The 19,738-nt window shown below is 36.6% G+C and overlaps 1 protein-coding gene across 3 annotated transcripts in view; it reads left to right on the plus strand.

Moving 5' to 3' along the window:
- Nucleotides 1-19,738, plus strand: part of col24a1 (collagen, type XXIV, alpha 1) — a 168,455-nt gene that overhangs the window by 138,258 nt on the left and 10,459 nt on the right. For all 3 annotated transcript variants that reach the window (XR_001924334.2, XM_012961425.3, NM_001374790.1), the window contains 17 exon segments: nt 2,494-2,547; nt 3,709-3,816; nt 4,513-4,566; nt 6,250-6,303; nt 8,792-8,848; nt 9,268-9,321; nt 10,032-10,085; nt 10,205-10,258; nt 10,879-10,932; nt 12,084-12,191; nt 14,597-14,704; nt 15,807-15,911; nt 16,007-16,060; nt 16,449-16,511; nt 17,333-17,386; nt 18,994-19,029; nt 19,376-19,411. Coding sequence is in view for 2 of the 3 variants with exons in the window: in XM_012961425.3 (XP_012816879.2) it covers nt 2,494-2,547; nt 3,709-3,816; nt 4,513-4,566; nt 6,250-6,303; nt 8,792-8,848; nt 9,268-9,321; nt 10,032-10,085; nt 10,205-10,258; nt 10,879-10,932; nt 12,084-12,191; nt 14,597-14,704; nt 15,807-15,911; nt 16,007-16,060; nt 16,449-16,511; nt 17,333-17,386; nt 18,994-19,029; nt 19,376-19,411 (1,107 nt within the window). In the remaining variant the exon portion in view is untranslated.

Genomic DNA, 19,738 nt, shown 5'->3' on the forward strand with positions numbered 1-19,738 from the left:
TTTTTTGTTGTTTAGAGAGGTATCAAATAGATACTATAGGGAGCACCTTCCACCTATAGAGAGACTGAAGTAAATTGCAGAGAGTGTACAGGATCAAAGTGATCCACAGCTTGCACCACTCACTTTTGCCACATATATATGACAAAATTAAAGTTATCTTTTAATACTTCATTAAAATAACAGGCTGACCAAGTGAAACACATGTCAGGCGCTTTTAGCTGTTGGTAGATAGGCATGGCGTTAGGGGCCGTGAACTCCGTAGTTGTTGATGGGTGATTTTGGTGGCGGATGTTGATGGCATGGGTGGTTGTGGGCTGGATGTCCTGGATAGCCCCTAATTGATTGAAATACTTGAAATAGCGGGCTTAGTTAGTGGTGCAAGCTGTGGATCACTTCGGGTCTTCCCCACTAGTATAGTTTTTTTGTTGTTGCAGTTTTTAAAAATAAGGAAACATTCATGTTTTTTTAATTTGTGAGTCGTGGTAAAAAAAAACCTCTAAAACTAAACAAATGCAAAGTTTAATAAATCTACTCCTTAAACTCTGCACAGGGGTCCCTCACCCACATCTGGTTTACATGCCCAATATTATCACATTTTTGGAATAGTATACAATCAATTTGCCAAGAGATATTGGGTTGCCAAACAACACTAACTCCTCAATTAATCCTACTGCATCATACGGATGCACCTGAATTTATCTTTAAACACAGTCTTTTATTACAAATGCTTCTTGCAGCTAAGATTCTTATCCCCAGTCACTGGAGAGATGAAAATGCCCCTACCGTAGAAGAATGGTTTGTAGTCATGAATGAGATATACACAATGGAAGAAATTACCTCTTCTATACATGAGAAACAACAGGAGTTTGTTTTGTGTTGGCAGCCTTGGCTCTCTTATCTAAACTCTCATAATAGCCTATGACCACTATAGTACGTATCGCCATGCCATACCGAGTTAATGCAATTTTATCATATTGTTACTTACCTTGAAAATGCCGTGTAGTTCTTTTTGGTTCTGCTTCTCTTCTTCTCCCCTCCCTCTCTCCTCCCCTTGGATCCTCTTGAACATCGCCACCACTACGGTTGATTGTTCCTCCTCCTTCCCCTCTTTTCCGGTTTCCCCTTCTCCTTCTTCCTATATAGCTCACTATCCATATCTAATGGTATCTGATTAGAAGTACATATTCTACTTCTACGAGATAACAATGCTGTAACTAAATTGTGAGTAATTCAATAAAGATTTGTTGAAATACAAAAAAAAAAAATCTACTCCTTAATGTAAGTCTACACTTAAAACCACTGGTAATATAACTCTATTTTATCAACAGTTAGAGACTTCTGATCCTGAACAATTGCATAGATACTGACAACTTTGCAAAGCTGGTCTATAGACCACAATTTCTTTAGCAGGCCCACCATCAGAGGGAGACAGAGAGGAGTCAAGGGAAATAAGGGGGCCCTGATAGCACAAAAGGGGCAGGGTTTCCCACTAAATGGAAGTAGATTGGGTGGATAGGAGGCAGGGTTTAAGAGGACCAGGGGTGGCATGGAGGCATGGGGATAACAAACTAAAGAAAAGAAGATATTTAAAAAAGAAATAGTCACAAAAGCAAGGAATAGATTCTTCCACACAACCACAAAAAGTGACAATAACTCATTCAGAAGGAAAGCAAAATGTGTTCTTTCAAAACAACATTACTTTATTTAGAGTAATGAAATCTATTCATTGTGCTTTGGAGTTGCAAAAAAAGATGCATTTACAGAATAGCCAATAAAATCAAGCCCTTGCTGACAGAATGATGAGAATCTTAGCAGAGACTTAGTTACAATATGCCTCTTATAAAGTAAATAGCTGTAGCCCCAAAGACATCTTGTTATTCATGTAATACCTTTTAAATAATCTGCATGAGTTTTCAAACATAATCTGATGGGGTTTTTTTGGAAATGCTTTTTCTCTGTGATTAATTACTTCCCTTTTAACTGTGTAATAGCATGTATGGTCACAAAAATAAATATGGGTTGTTTCATCATTCTTTATAGAGAAGGGGGTTTCCTTTTATATACCACTTTCTACATGAACATCAACAACCTTATTCTTCAACTAAACATTACAGATGGGTTTCGGAATATAACACACTATCCATCATGCTTAAAAACCTTTGCCATATACATTCTTCATATTCTTAATTATCTTTTGACTAGGGGTGGTCCAGAGTAGGGACCACAGAGCAGAGCTTTCTTCCACTTACTCCAGTTATCATAACTTAACGTTTCTACTGTTTAACTATTGTAAAAATGTGTAATATCTCTGTATAATAAGATAAGAAAAATTATGTTAACCAAAACAATCTTGCAAAATAACCAAAGCATCATTACATTATAGTATTTACAGTGACTATTTGAAACCTGTATTAGTGAGACTTTGTCATTTGAAGGGTTTATAGTTCACTAAATATAGTTACAAATCTGAATTCTCTACTTTTTCATATACAGGGGCCAGAAGGGAAGCCAGGAAATCAAGGTCTAAGAGGTCGCCCTGGCAAAAAGGTTAAGGAAAAAATTTCCATTTGATTTTAATTCAAATACACTGTAATATTTAGGGGGAGGGGCATGCCTGTTTTTATGTGTCTTATATATACTGTATATGTTTTTGTATAGGGTATTTATGATAAACAAAATAAAGCAAAATGAGGGAACAAAATATAGATGTAAAACGGTACAGTAAACCCCAGCATTAATTGGCACAGTGACCTCAGCATAAAATAACATCAGCTTAAAGTAATGCCGTGATACCGGCATCAAATGCTTGTGAATGTCAGCATAAAATGGTATCTCACAACCCAACAGGCTTTAACTTGGTGGTGGAAGCATTTATTTATACAGACATTGTCTCTGTAGGCTGCTGATTTGCCTTAAATGTGTTTGTTGGACCAGAAAGTAGAAATTACTTCATTTTTCGATTCAGCATGTTTAATGTAAGGAATAACAAAATATGTGTATTTCTTAATTAAAACAATAGACAAAACTATGTTCAGCACAAGCCCTATATATTGAATTAATGTTACAAAGAAAGTTATTGCTAGAAAACTTATTGTAAATACTTATTATAGTTGATTTACTAAGGTGTTTAATAGCACTGGTACTAAAAGAAATTGCTTATTTGTTGCTGTGGGAAACTGCGGTTTTGCAGTTTTTTACCTATTTTACCTACTGCAGTTGTTACCTACTAACATTTTGTAGTCAGAAAGAATTTTTTTTTTTTTGATCCTTTGAAGCAAACTAAGGAGCTGCTCAAAATTTGTTGCTCTCCTGTAGTGAGTGCTCAGGTGCAGGTGATATCTAGAAAGAACATGTGGTTTGCAGCCTGATGCTCACTGGAGAGCGAAAGAGAGTTTTTGATTGACGCTAGCTGCTTCAGTTAAGCCATTTCAGAGAAAGCATTGATATATAAAACATCTTCCTATGAAGTAGAAACAAACACGTTCCCTCTCCTCCACCCTTTCATTATTGGATTTAAATGTATATGATTATCTATGGTTACATAGAATAACATCCCAAATCCCCCCACCGCCTTCCTTCTTTCTGTTTTTAAACATGCTAAAGAAGCAAAAATTGTCAAAATATAAACTCTATTATGCCAGTGCCTGTTTCCCAAAGAGATATGGTAGAATATGTAATAACTATATGCTCTTATAATTTGTACTGCAGGGAGAAAAGGGACAAATGGGGCCAGTTGGAGAAATTGGAAGCCTGGGAGACCAAGGCGTACTTGGGGGACTGGGACCTAAGGGAGCACGAGGAACAAGAGGACTAGTGGTATGAACAATATTATGGATGGAGCAACCAAATTGGTTTGCTGTAAAAGTACACATAAATCTAATTAGCTTTAGACTTAGGGCTACATTCATGAAATCACGAGTTTGAATCCCGAATGGGAAAAATTCGTATTGGATACCATAATTTCTGCTGATCGCAAATATCACGAAAATGCTTACGGAAAAATCGTATTAGTCATGGTAATGTATTGGCGATCCAAAATTTTCGTACCGAACAATTGAAAACATCCGGAAAACCTTTCTGACTTTGATCCTTCTGTGCATGATTTTTGAAGCCTCCCATAGCAATCAATGGCACTCTGCTGCTCCAACCTGGCCCATGGAAAGTCATGATCTCGAAGCTTGAATGAATCCGAAACTTTTTTACTCTGCGCGACAATACGATTTTGTCGCAAAATTTTGTCACAAAGTACGAAAAAGTCGCAGAAAATACGCATGGAGCGTTTGAACCATTCATGGATTATTAAATGTCCATCATAGTCTTGGACTTACCAAATCTTGCACCCTGCTTGATTAGGTTAAGGTACTTGAGTCTGCAAAATGTAATGCCAGGTTCCCCTTTGCAGGAGATAATACTTGTAGAAGCTAAAGAAGAATTGTATAATGCAATTTATGTTATTTTTAATTTTATTGTCAATGTATGCTTTATGTAAATATATTTACTTATGTTAAACAGGGGCACTTAGGGCCAATGGGGCCAGAAGGAGAGTCTGGAATTCCAGGATATGGGGTAAGTCATTTATATACAACTATACATGTGGTTCTTCTGTTTATATATGCTGCTGTGTTTGCTTCTGTTTATATAGTTTTTATTTACAGTAAAAAATGCCTCTGTCCACATCTGTAGAAATAAAGCTCTTAAAATAAGTTGCATGCTGTTATCTCAAATTGGCATTTACAACTCCTTACACTTTAATCTGATATAGAAGTTAATCAGATATTTCAGTAGGAATTTGTTTAGATAATATTGTTACATTAATGTACATAACAAGTTACACCTAAGTAAATTTAAATAAAGAACTTTCATCTGTAGTGGCATAATTGAAAGGTCAATATGTACAGTTTCGGCCATTTTGCTCACTACCTTACATATTTAAACTTAAACACCTAGTCTCTCTGACTATGATGACCTCAAAGAGGTGCCTACTGCACGCCTGATTGATTGTAATTGGAGCAGAGGCAGTGAGCATGCCCATTGGGCACATCTTTGAGGTCTTCATAGTTGGAGAGAGAAGGAGTGCTTAGAAAGCAAAAGTGGGCCGAGATTTGAGATTTACACTAGACAAGGATACTAGTAAAAGAGCTGTAGTTGAACTGCAGGTAGAAAGGTATGTTATTCTTGGTGCTGTTTAGAGTAATTTTAGGGAATTTTAAAATGAAAGGCTTATTTATCCTTTAAGTTGTGTTGCTGCTTATATGCTCCCTTTTGGTTTGCAGTTTATATATATTTTAATACAGATTTAAACAAGATACTTTTCCGTAGGGTTTTTGCGTCTGTCAAGGGATGGGGAAAGCTGTTCTAACCGGTTAATAACCCTGTGGGCATAGGAATATTAAAGAGTAAAAAAACAGGTGTTCATAGAAAAAATAAATGAAGTTGGAGTCATTTTGTTGGTACCATGGTGCAGTGAAGTATATCCTACAACTGAGAGTCAGAGACACGTGAAAGATATGATGTTTTAGTACTAGGCTTCCTTTAACACTAATGTATATGCACCCTAACAGCTGGTTATGAACGCCAGACATCTTGCGAGTTCCATCTTGTGAATGGTAGAACACTGTGAGTGTAGAACACTTCAAAATTACATATATTCAGGTGATGCTGGAAAAAAACCTTGGTGCAGTAACCCATTGTTCAATAAATTCATAGATCTTTGCTTGGTTAGCCAAATCAGGCTGATCTAAACATTTGGCCCATGGGTGAAGAGAGGGGGGTCTATGCCTAGTTGGGAGAAGACATCATCAGTAGCTATTAATCTTAATTCACCAGGCCAAATATCCTAACTGTTGTATGGATTTGTTGGTTTAATATGGCTATACACCACAGTTATCTGCCCGACTGACCCTTAAGTGGAGCTGGTTGAGAAGGGAAATAGATGGCCCAAAATGTTACCTGATGTTCAACCTTAAAATTGTTTTTCATTTTTGCAAACTGAAGTGCTGTAATGTGTTCTTTGATTTATGACTTACTCTAATAACCGCTGGCAAGGGTCTACGCTGCTGGAGCACCCATCCAAAAAGGATAATTAAGGGTGGTTGATGCTCAATCATTAAAAAACCTGTTCCACTTAGTATCCTTTTTAGTGTAACTGCATTAATCTCGTCCTTACTTGTTTCATTATTATTATTTGTTGTCATTGTTTTCATTATTTATTCATTTCATAACCATGTAAAAAACATCTTTTACATTTAGGGTCATCAGGGTCAACCAGGGCCTCCAGGACCACCAGGGCCTAAAGGGGAGAAGGTACAGTGCTGGTGCTTTGTTCGAATAATATTGTGTTTAAAGAGGATGTAAAATCAAAATCTAAAGTCAGTGTTTATATATTTCCCTATGATAGGAAAGCACTATATGATATGTTGTTCTAAACAAATGCAGATGGCAAAGTAGTTAAAACAGGGTTAAAACACAGCTAACTGGAACTTTGTATTCCTCTGGGTCTGCAGCTGAATGAAGAGTGGGTGTTTCACCCCTGTAAACAAAGTCCTGTGCTTTTTTTCAAGTCTGATATAGGATAGTCCCTCCTTTTGTTTTTTTATGTCTGGCACAGAGCAGTCTCCTGCTGGCCGTATAGGTTTACAGGAGTTTATAGTCTGTAGGCTTAATGAGTTTATATTGCAGATTTATTTCATTCGCTCTAAATAACACACACAAGGATTATGATTTTTGACTTTGCATCCCATTTAAGTAATTATGGAAAACATGAATGCCACCTGCTTCAAGTTAATCCCAGGCAAAAGGGACAGACCTATGATGTAGGGGGCGGAGCTAATACATTGGTGATGGGTATGATGACGACAGGGCAGAGCTTTATTGGGTTGATTTCTGCCCAGCAGAAAGTTTTAAACTGAACAGCCCCTTGAAAAAAACTGGCTGTCAGAGTACATGGATTAAAGGAAAGGACAGCAGGAGAGTAGAGTTAATTAAAAGACCTGAAATGAGAGGAGAAAATGCAGTGTTAATAGTGAAGTCAGAAAACTGGGAGAGGTGCTGAATAGAAAGGCAAGGAGGTATTTTGGTAAGGTAATGTATTTTAATAAATAAAATAATAAGAAATCTGTGACCATGGAATAAAAATGCAAATTCCAAAAGTCACAGGAAATAAAACATAAAGATTAACTGCCAAATTTAGTAGATTACATGTATCCTTTAGAACAGTGCTGTCCAACTTCGGTGGTACCGAGGGCCGGAATTTTTCCGACCTACGTTGGGGAGGGCCGATAATGGAAGCCAGTTTTGACTACTTCCCTTTTTGAAACTGCACCCACTTGAAACCACACCTGTGTTATCACATGACCATAGCCATATTAATGGTTGTAGTACAGCAAAAACCTGCCATACTCTGCCTTCCCTACCCTGCTTGTGTGTGCCATACTCTGCCTTCCCTACCCTGCCTGTGTGTGCCATACTTTGACTCTGTGTGCCATTCTTGGCTGGTTTGTGCCATACTTGGCCTGTGTGTGCCATACTCTGCCTGCCCTACCCTGCCTGTGCGTACCAAACTCTGCCTGCCCTACCCTGCTTGTGCGTGCTATACTCTGCCTGCCTTACCCTGCCTGTGTGTGCCATACTCTGCCTGCCCTACCCTGCCTGTGTGTGCCATACTATGTAGCATACAGTGACACAATGCTGGCACTGCTCCTACAGTCTGCACAATAACTATATATTAAAAAACTTTTTAATTGCAGTACTACTTCAGTAAACGTTCTTTTTGTAGTGTGCAGGGGTTATTTGTGGGTTTGAGGTGTGAACAGGGGAACAATGGGAGTGATTAGAGCCTGAGCCTGAGGTGTGAACACTGCAGGGGGTGAACAATGCAGAGATTAAAAGGTGTGAACAACACAGGGGATTTATTTAATAAGATAAACAGGATGATCTGTGCACTGGTAATCTCATTATGTACCTCACAGGGAACATGAAGAAACTTTAATTTTCAGGCCACCCTCTCATTTATTTCTATGGTGTAAAAATGTTACATAGTTACATAGTTACATAGGGTTGAAAAAAGACCAGTGTCCATCAAGTTCAACCCATCCAAGTAAACCCAGCACACCCAACCCACACCTACCAATCTATACACTCACATACATAAACTATAAATACAACCACTAGTACTAACTGTAGATATTAGTATCACAATAGCCTTGGATATTCTGATTGAAACACATTATCAGCTGGAGCTAGAATTTGATTATTGGTACTAATGTTTGGGTCTTATGGCATAGTGCCAACAGAAGTACAGGATTGTCATTGGGCTGAGCACTGTGAAGCTCAATGGATCTCTCTTTGGCACATGCCACTGCTGTCTGCGTGGCTTCCTTTTCTCATAATGTAGTTTAAGGATTAGGCAAGATTAAGTGTGATGGCACACAGAATGTTTTGTTGTCCACATGAAAATGCAGTTCTGTAAGAAGGCTTTAGAATCACTGCAAGTATGTCAGTATTAATGTAAAATTTAAAAAACCTTTGCTTCACAAAACGCCCCACGTGCCATTGCCCTAAATGTTTGTCCATAAAGCTGACAAATGTTAATAACAGTGCTGTTATCATGGTTTAAGACTACTGTATTGTTTTTAATTTGTATTGTATTATATTTGTACTGACTAAAATGTATAAGGCATGTAACTGAAACACAATGACTTCCCTAAAACCTGAGTTAATAGTTAGACAGACCTGCATCGCTGTAAAATTACATTTTTTTAAACACTAATCTGAAAATGTTATCTTATTGCAGGGCTATCCAGGAGAGGACAGTACTGTATATGGGCCACCGGGTCCCCCAGGTGAACCAGTAGGTTTTTCTCTAAATCATTCTTGTGCTAGGGATCTAAACAATAACACATGTTGGTCAATGAGCAAATGTTTACTAGATTATTTTCACATTAGTGTTTGGGATGCCACTCATATATTGCTGGTTTGGATTAAAGAGTTTATAAATGTAATGTCAACATTCAGTCAATGTCAACAAGCTTTAAATGGCTTCTGCAACGTGACTGGTGTATGAAGATGGGCATGTCAGTATGATCGTTTTAAAGCCTTCACAAACATCTAAAAATGTGGAGGATTACCCAGCACTTGTGTCTTCAAGCTATATCCCTAAAATGGAAAGTTTCTTACCACTGTCGTAAGGTTGTGAGTTTTTTTGTGTATATTTGTAAATGGCAGCTTCAGAATTTGGTGTATAGCCTAAAATTTTACTGTTGCATTTAGGGGTCTGTTGGAGAACGTGGAGATAGGGGAGAACCCGGAGATGAAGGATACAAGGTAAGTAAAAAACATGAACTCCATTTTATGAAGTACATAAAGCACTGCAGCTTCAAAAAAACAAACAAAATAGTGGCTTCTGTTCCTTGCAATGCAGAAAAGAAGGAAACTTTAGCTCTTAGGCTTTTGCCTCACTTTGCATTTTCTTAGCCTGTGTAGAAACGCAGGTGGAGAAAAGGCCAATCAGCTGTCTTTTGTCCCATGTTGTATGTTCATAGACAGTCACACCATTTAATTCTGGGAAAAATCCTCAGAATGTGCACAGTGACAGATAACATTTCTGTCTTTACTAAGAGACACAGGTGGATATCAAGCAGATAGGTGTTTTACTGTCATTAGCCTAAAGCTTATCATACAGAGCTTGATAAAAGCTGCTAACTCTGCTGCTTATTGGCTGCTGTTGGTCCTCCTGGTGGTTGCCAGACTGATATCTGCCCAAAAATCAGATATCTATTGGGCTGGTTTAAAAATCTCCTCAGATGTGGATTGTGTCAATGTGCTGATTCAGTTCTTGGCTGACAGGTCTCCATAGGCCTCCTCTATGCTGCACTTGTTTGCCCCAGGCCATAGCAATGAATCAGCAGGTAGCATTTAGTGGTAACCTGTTTAAAATCAAACCTCTTATTGGTTGCTATGGGTTACCACATATGGGCTTTTATTACAAATGGGAGTAAATGTCTTACTTTTCTCTGTATCTGTCTTTATTTCAGGGTCATATTGGAGTTCCTGGAGCAAGAGGATCAGTTGGACAGCAAGGACCTCCAGTAAGTTTAATAATAATTTATACAAAGCAGAATGCGTACCCTTTTCACCAGGCAAAATAAACTTGCAAGCTGAATGTATGTTTTATTGCAATTTAAAAACAACCCTACCTTTTTTATAGGGGGAACCAGGCATTACTGGTGAATCTGGGCACAAAGGAGAAAGAGGTGTTGAGGTAAAACGTGTGTGTGTGTGAGTGATTATGTTTGATATAACCTATAGCTTATTCTAAAGCAAATAAAACCATTGCTGTTTGTAATCCTTATTCAACATCTGGTGTAATTTTCTTTTTTGAATTAAGTCAATTAAACTGAAGACTTATTTTTTATAATATTTCACTTTAGCAATTGAGCTCTCTGCACTAATGATGCGGCCACCCCCTCACCTTCCTCCAAGCACAAAAGAGGGGAGTTGAGATTTTGCTCTGTAATGTGGCTAACATCTAGCTGGCATATTATGCTTGCTTTAAACAAATTCAAAGCAACCTGTCATGTAATGGATCTCTGTGACCCTCCAGCTGTTGATAAACTACACTTTCTATCACACCCTAGCAGCCTTTAGCTTTTGGTGGGATACAGAATTTTAGCTCAGCAACTTAATGGCTACAGATTGGATTTCCATGATGTCAATTATTTTAAAAGCAAAATAGGCAACTAGTGTTTGCAAATGTTTTAGTTAAGTCTACATCATCTGCCTACATAGCTATGAATAACAACTCTGTAAAATCAGAGAAAAATAAAACTAAAAATAAACAGATACCTGTAATACTAAGTCTGTAATGTCTTTTAATGTTAGGGCCCTAAAGGAAAGAAAGGAATAAGGGGTCCTCCTGGCAAACCTGGAATTCCAGTAAGTTGTCTATATATTACTATATAATATGTGTTTTGTTTTATATGTCAAAAGGCAAGGTTTTTTTGACTCTACAAATTAATATCCTTCATCATACATTCTCCTATGAAATGTATTGAGCATTACAAACATACTTTATTTAATAGTATGACATTTAAAAATTTGTCAAACTTCCCCATTACATCTCCCTGAACTGCCTATCTGCAAATGATTGCAAAATGTAGTCACTTGTCCCAAATTACTCACTGGAATAGGGGAAAATATTCAAATAGGATAGAAGAAAGATTATTGGAGACCAGAAAGTGCACAATGTTAAAAAGTACAAACAGTGGAATATAAGAACTAAAAGGGGACAGAATGTGGGAGCACTATAGAACAGAGTGGAAGGCAATGTAGAAATTGTTAAAAAGAGCAAAAGATAGAGAGCAAAGAGTATACAGTAAAAGGGGGGGGGGAAGTAAAAGAGAAGAAAAGAATAGAAGAAAGAACCAAGAGAATGGGGAAAAGGGGGATAAAAGATATTCTTGCTCTTAATGTGCTTCTAAAAGAGTATTCAAAAAAGCAGGCTTGAAAAGGGGAGTGAAAATATGTAAAATAACTTCCTATTATAAAACCAGACATACTTTTTTCACATTCCTCATGACTATTTAGCAGTTAATTTATAGGCATGTAGGCTATACTGATTTCCATATTATAGTAAAGTATACCTGTACATTTACTGCTAATTAACCATTCAGTGTATATCCAGCTTTAGGGCTCTGGCACATGGGGAGATTAGTCACCCGCGACAAATCTCCCTGTTCTTGCATTTTCGCCTGTGGGATGGCATTTCGGGGAGATTAGCCGCCAGCGACCAGGGAGATTTGTCGCGGCCGACTAATATCCTGGTGTGCCAGAGCCCTTAAAGGGGTGAGGTGGCTATCATGCTTTGTATGTCTCTGCAATGTGTACATGGTACTCTATATATAAAAAGTTGTAGACGCTTGGCTTATCTTGAGGAGCTGTAGGTCTAGTGTTGATGTCTTTTGCTTTCAAACATTTATAGACCCACTAGTAGCTATGGACCTGAATGGTACTAGAGATTCAAAATGTCTTTACTACTCTAAAACAGCAGCAAATGCATTCATATTACTTTATATTTGGTATAATAGGGACAACCAGGGCCACCAGGCCTTAGGGGTGCTGAAGGAATTCCTGGATCCGACTTTGTTATTGGAAATCCTGGGAAGCCTGGTTTACCTGGAAAGCCAGGATTGCCTGTAAGTAGGAAAAAACATTTTTCATGATTGTATATATATATATATGTCAGCAAAATGAATAAATACAATATCTACATACTACATATGTATCCTAACTTTTAAAATATAAATGCATTGTTGTCAAGAACAGAAGGGTTCAGTACTGAACCCCTGAATCACTGCTAGGGTGCTTTATATTAACGGTACAACAGGAGATTGTTTTGAAACAAGAAATGTTATTTTGCTAAAACATGCTGTCCTACATATTTTCTCTCAGTTGGCATTAATAAAATAAGTATTTATTCAGAGACTCTTAAGAAAACCTCAGTATCCAAATTATCTTGAAAAACGTGACTGCATTACTTTACCAAGCAATTATTTTTCGGTAATGCATCTTGCATACTTGGGATGCCATAGTTTTCTAATAGTTAATATAGGCACTGCAGAAGGAAAAGCTCATAAAGTAGCATTTTGATGTGACTACATGGGTACCAAAGCAAGAGCTCAAAAATGTACAGTTAAAGTAAAAAAGAAAATCATAATTTATTGCATGTCAGATTAAATTTGTTATTATTAGGCTGATAAAAAAATGCATATATGTTGTGCACATTGCATGGAAGTCCTTTAGTGACCATTTTTAAAGAGACACACCAGAAATGAAAACGTTTTTAAAACTTTCATAACATTGTCTTTGTCTGTGCTTTAGAATTCCGCCATAAAAGTATTCACCCAATACTTTTCCAATCCCTATCTGATCCCCATGTTCCTCTATGAGGGGGCTGCCATTTGTGTGCAGCAGGAGTCCGTTAGCATTAGAAGCTATAACTGACATGCTGAGAAGGCACAGGCAAAACAGCCAGGTTTAGAAACTGCAAATAACACTTACTTACAAAAGCAGTCCTGTCAATAAAAACCAATCAATATGACCTATAGATAACTTTTATGTACATTATTATTTTGTAGAGTTGTTTTGTTAGTGTCAGTATCACTTTAGGTTGAAACGCTTTTCAGGGAGATTAGTCACTTGCGATATCAGAGATTTATCGTGTTTTTGTGGGTGACTAATCTCCCCATGGGACATTAGCCTGAAATCTGCTCACATCTAGGACCTACCATAACAATCAATCAGATGTGTGTTTTCAAATATCTGATCAGTCAATTGCTGATTGGGTGCAATTTAGCCAAATTCGACAAAAAGAATGTGGGAGAATTCTGAAACAAATCCTGCATTTGGTGCATCTTTTTTAACTCTCTGATTTCCTACCTGGACATCTTAAAGGTGTGCCAGCCAATGCAGTTATTCCACCATTAACCACATGGGTCTGAATGGGCAATAGTGGCATCCTAGAGATCCATCTTGCTATATATAAGCAAGCCGTCCACATTTGTGTCTTCATAAGACTAAGGGGCTGATTTACTAACCCACGAATCCGACCCGAATTGGAAAAGTTCCGACTTGAAAACGAACATTTTGCGACTTTTTCGTATGTTTTGCGATTTTTTCGGATTCTTTACGAATTTTTCGTTACCAATACGATTTTTGCGTAAAAACGCGAGTTTTTCGTATCCATTACGAAAGTTGCGTAAAAAGTTGCGCATTTTTCGTAGCGTTAAAACTTACGCGAAAAGTTGCGCATTTTTCGTAGCGTTAAAACTTAACGCAAAAATCGTATTGGTAACGAAAAATTCGTAAAGAATCCGAAAAAATCGCAAAACATACGAAAAAATCGCAAAATACGGATCATTACGAAAAAAACGCAATCGGACTCCATTCGACCCGTTCGTGGGTAAGTAAATCAGCCCCTAGGACAAGAGTCTACTAACTAAAATGGTATCAACACATCTACAGATTACAATTACACCTAGATTGTTCTGCTTATGTTGGAAAAAAATTATATAGCTCATTAAGGACCCAGTTACTCTCTTTGCTCTGCCCCCACATGCACTTTACTTCTTGCCTTTCTTTTATTTTTGGCATAGTGTACCGAGATACACATCATATAAGTAAAGCAGATTCCTTTGATGCAGTCCAAAATATTTGTTGGTTGTTTGATGTGTCAATAAAAAAGAATGGAAAAAAACCCATAAGTGTTGCATGTCTTTTATCACGGTCCTGTTTGTTATTGCTTAACCAGATAACCCATTGAACAACAGCTTTATGGTTAAGGTAATAAAAGGAAATATGATTCTAGAACATCTGAAACAAATACACTCCAACATATCCTTTTCATCAGTAGGATTTTTCTTATTTTGCTCTTATTTCACAGTATATTGTAATATCTGTATACTGACTTCAATCATCATCTTATTCGGTGTGACAAAAAATGCCATCAGTTTTGTTTTTAGGATTTCAGAGAAACAGTTACAATGCAAGTATACTAAGTACATTATAGAAATACCTATTACTTTGTTTTTTTCCTCTCCAGGGGGAAAAGGGCAGTGCTGGCCTCCCTGGATTAGCTGGATATCCAGGAGCTCGAGGGGAGAAAGGTTCTAATGGCATTGCAGGTACTGCTGGGCCACCAGGACTAAAGGTATTACTATAAACTTCATATTACTTCCATATTGAGTGATGAAACATGAAATGGTTGCAAATGCTAAGAAATGAATATATCCCAATATTTATTCATACATGATTTTTTAAAAGTTGCGGCCCTGAGATGCATAGTTGTGATTAAAAACTTGTTTCCTATTTTGTGCTATGACAAAAACTATCACTAAGAATATAAATTTTAAAAATCTAGATACAAATGTTATGCATTGCTTAAGAAGTAAAATTTATATATTTGCATTCATTTAAAACTTTCCCCATTGTGACACCGCTTATTATTGTATCTCTCTGTAGCTAAATGTTTCATTCACAAAATGTAAATAATGACTGATCGTTAGGTGTTGTTTTATTACGTAATATGCTGGGCCCTCTTTACCTTCTGCAACAGTTTATTATTTGCATGCAACTTGCATGTTTGTTTAATGTATACACTCTTTTAGTACACAGCACTGCGAGATATGTTGGTACTTTATACATTTGTATTAATAATAATGATACTCAGCTTAGCAAATGATTCCACTCTCATATATTTAAATGCATCTAAAATGGAGAGGTTAGAGTAGAAAATGAACTTTTATATAAATAACTTCATTTTTCCATATTCTGTTTTACCCCTACCTTTTAACCTTAAACATATTAAACAGAAGAAAAGAGGAACTAAATATTACAATTGTTTTATATTAATTAGTGCATTTCTCAATGTATAATAACTTTTAAAACAGTCTTAGAGCCCACTTACTAAGAAAATACTAAAATGACATTTTGGAGGAAAGAATGGAAAAAACACAGAAAAATAAACCTTCCAATAATTTAGCTAGGTACAGCACAGAGCTGTACAGTATTACAAAGAAAACAAACTCTTGAACAAGAGGTCATTTTGATCTTAGAGGGTGGCTGGCTGACTTCAAGTGCATTATAAAGAAACTGTTGTGCTTCTCAGAAGAAGGCCGCACACAGATCTAGTGCACACATGTAACACTGGATATTAGAGCTCACACGTAAACACAGTAGAAATGATATTCATTTCTGACCATGTTTATTCTGCAGCTGGTTTTATAGCAAGATATTGCATTTTTCTATTTAAGGGTGAGCGAGGCCTTCAAAGTCATGGAAAACCAGGTTTAAGAGGGTTTCCTGGTTCTGATGGTGACCAAGGACCAAAAGGGGAGGCTGGATTAAAAGGATTCCCTGTAAGCATCTTCTTATATTGTGTGTTTATGTCCTATAAAACATTTTTTTGTTGTTTTTAGTTAAATGAGCATTTTTATATATGATAATATTATAGGGAGAAGATGGTGATCAAGGCTTAATGGGCTTCCAAGGATTCCCAGGACCAAAAGTATGTAATGTTTTTATTATATATATATTTTATATGTTTTATCCATCATAGAGTCACTCATTACACCCCTGAAAAATTGCATGGAGATGGTTTGTCCATCTTTAAGTAGCAACACTTCACATGATTTGTTGGGTTGGTGTTTATATTATCCTCAGGGTCTTCCTGCTGGTGGTTTGTATCAGCATATTGCTCTGGGTTGGTTTTATTACTTCTTTGACCTTGTCATCCAGCTCACAGATGTAGCAATATGCTATATTATTCTTGTCAGTTTACCATACCCACTTGCATGATTTTATGACTTTCAGTGTTTCTGAGAATGTACTATATATGCACTCTTGTGATTTATGTGCCATTTTATCTGTCTGAATTGCTTGTTTTATTGATATAGGGTCCCACTGGAGACATTGGTGTAATGGGCATTATTGGTCCTAGAGGTCCACCTGGCCAAGTCGTAAGCACAGTTTCATCTTTTTTTTAAACTGTTTTCATGTATAAAGTACATTGCAGGATTCTTCAGGTTTTATTTAGGGGCCCGCATGCATGCTTAGTTACTCTCACTTTTGATGACTAGGAAATACTTTATTTAGGGGCCCGCATGCATGCTTAGTTACTCTCACTTTTGATGACTAGGAAATACTTTATTTAGGGGCCCGCATGCATGCTTAGTTACTCTCACTTTTGATGACTAGGAAATACTTTATTTAGGGGCCCGCATGCATGCTTAGTTACTCTCACTTTTGATGACTAGGAAATACTTTCATCCAAACTTTTAGGAATATTTACAGAGCAAATCAGCCATTGAACTCATTTTCATTTTGAAAATATAGCCTTCATCCATACTTAATAATTTTACTGTCAGGGCCTGCTTGCTCTTAACGGGTTTGTAGTCCAGACCAAATAGGAAGCTAGAGTTTGGGTAAACAAATAGTGCAAATCAGCATTTTAGAGCACACCAAAGAGTTTACAAGGAAATCCTATATTCAGGCATAGAACCCAGGTCCTCAGCATTTATTTATTTAGAATTGTTGCATCAACGCAGTGATGTTGTAGCCATGGGTACTGCTATCTTTAACAAGTAGCACACTGCTTCTACCTGTAGAGCTTTTGACAGTTACAAAGCAAATCTGAACTTATTTTCATTTTATCAAAAGTTATTTTTTTAATTTACTATAGAGGTTCTTCATATTGCTCAGATGTATCTGTACACACTTGTGTTTCCTGTAAGTTTTTTAGTCTTGAAATTTAAATTCTTAATTTCTTCTTTTTTCACAGGGATTCAGTGGTTCTGTAGGTCCACCTGGAATAATAGGGCCTACTGGTAAACCAGTAAGTATTGTTTGTTTTGGGTGTTTGATGCCACAAGGAATGAGCTAAGCACATACTGCCAGAGGATTCAGGAAAATATTTTCTTTGTGACATCTCCAATTTATAAAGGAAACAATAGATAGGTTGGCTGGCAGTAGACAGACTTTTCCCCCAGTTACCCCAAGGCTTTTGGAAAAGGCTGTTAAGTAGCAGAGACTCTCTACTGCTTTGCGTTTCAAAAGATATATTATTGACCCATGCCCTTTTCTTGTTTTTTGGGGGGCATATGTGTATATGTATTAGACATATTTATGCATTGTCCATCCTTATAATCATTGCAGCATATTCTTTCATATGTGGCAATAAGCTTAAATCATGCACCAGCAACCAATTTAGTTTATATAGGAATGCTTCTGAAATTTGCAACATTATTCAGCAATACACAGTGACTTGCAGAAGGAAGTAAATAAAAAGTGCATATACCACAACTCCTGTAAATGTGATACCTGAATCCAAACTGATGCTAGATAACTATTTAGCCATTTTACTGTACAAAGCCATCTTAACTTTTTTATGTCTGTTAAATAGGGAAAGACTTTGATGATCAGCATTAATGACCAATATGATCCATACTTATAGCTATACTGATAAAAGAGATTTTTAAGAATCAGCTATTTTTTGAGGAAAACAGTTTACATTTTGTAATATATTTAATATCAGATCCACTGTATATATTCCAGTGCCACATAAGTTTAAAGGTGGAGCATGTCTCATTTAGATAAAATGTTTGGCTCTGAAAACAATTGGGTTTCATCTTTGTTATACAGTTTTCTGTATAACATGTTTTGTTTGTATTCCTATTGCTTTATAAACAAAATAGCTAAACCACAGTTGCTAGACCAACATATATACAGAAATGCTCACAAAAAGGCTAATGTCATGTTTTGATATATTTAAGCAATTTGTAGCCACAACATTTCTCCAACCATGTGGAATTCTTTTATTTCTCTTTCTAACAGTTTGACCTGGGCAGTAGTTTCTTGAAAATATAAAAGTTTGTATTTTCTACAATTACTACAAAATACTGACAGATCTTCTATTGTGCTAGGAAAAGTGGAAAGATATACAGCCACACAACCACACTGGTAGCTGATCCTTCCCAGCCTTCAACTAACATAAAAACCATGCCAAGTTATACCACACATCTTAAGCTAATTTGATATCTGTTATGTCACCCCAGACTGCAGTTATAGCAGAACTCACAAGCCTGTAACTACCATGTGTGTCTTTCCTGGGATCTGTGAGTGCGAAGAGTGAAGCCCTAAAATATAGTTGCTCCTATTTTTTACAAACAATTTAAGCAGAACAGCATATTTTGATAGTTGAAATTAGTCTAAAAGTATGGCTTTGTGCAGAGAATCATTTCAAGGAGAACGCCATGTACAGATATTTTGAGAATATTTGAAATTACTTTACTGCTGCTGAACACTAATGTTACATAAGAATCAATGGACAATAGGGTGAGCATAAAACAAATCCTGGGCATGTCATGTCTCATTTTACTGTTCTAATTAATAAATACTAATATTCTTTTATTAATACATAATTTAATGTTGTTATACTTCCAGGGTAACAGAGGCGACAAAGGTGCACAAGGAGAAATGGTAATACTTGCATTTTTTATATATTTATGTATATTTTATGTATACATATTTATTTGCTTCACTGTCCAGATAGAGGCCTTCAGGGCTTTCACTAGCTGTGCGTTTTCTACAAGGAAAGGACTAGTGATTGATTCAAAATGAGCAATATTCTATATGTCCTGTATTTTCCTAAAAAAAAAACAAATACTGCTCCTTTGTCTTGTGGTATCTATTAGTATGACACCAAGATGCCTACTGTATTAAAATGGCCTGACATGTCTTTACATCTGTCAAAATATAATCATGCAAAATAGAAATGATCAAAGGATAAGTAGAAAGTGGTTTTATTATTCTTTTGTTTTTTTAGGGGCCCCAAGGACCAAGAGGCCACCCAGGCCCTCCTGTAAGTATTAAGCAATCTGATTCTGAATACAGAAGCAAAGCAAAGCTTTGCAATAACTGGGAGAACTTCTGTTTTAAATTAAGTTAAAACCTCTCCAAGGGTATACTTTACATTCCTTGATGAATAATGAGAAGTACCGGCTTATTTCATGGTGACATATTTCATGTATAAAAAAAAATAATTTTTAAGCAAATCCTGTAGATTTCTCCTTAAAGGAAAAGGAAAGGTATTTTGGCATTTTACTGCCAATAGATTAACCACATTAGTACCATCTATAATGCTATATTTATTCTTGCAGAAAGAGCCCTAGAAGCTCCCACTGTTAAC

This window comes from Xenopus tropicalis, chromosome 4, assembly GCF_000004195.4.
Source record: "Xenopus tropicalis strain Nigerian chromosome 4, UCB_Xtro_10.0, whole genome shotgun sequence".
NCBI classification, from domain to species: Eukaryota; Metazoa; Chordata; class Amphibia; order Anura; family Pipidae; genus Xenopus; species Xenopus tropicalis.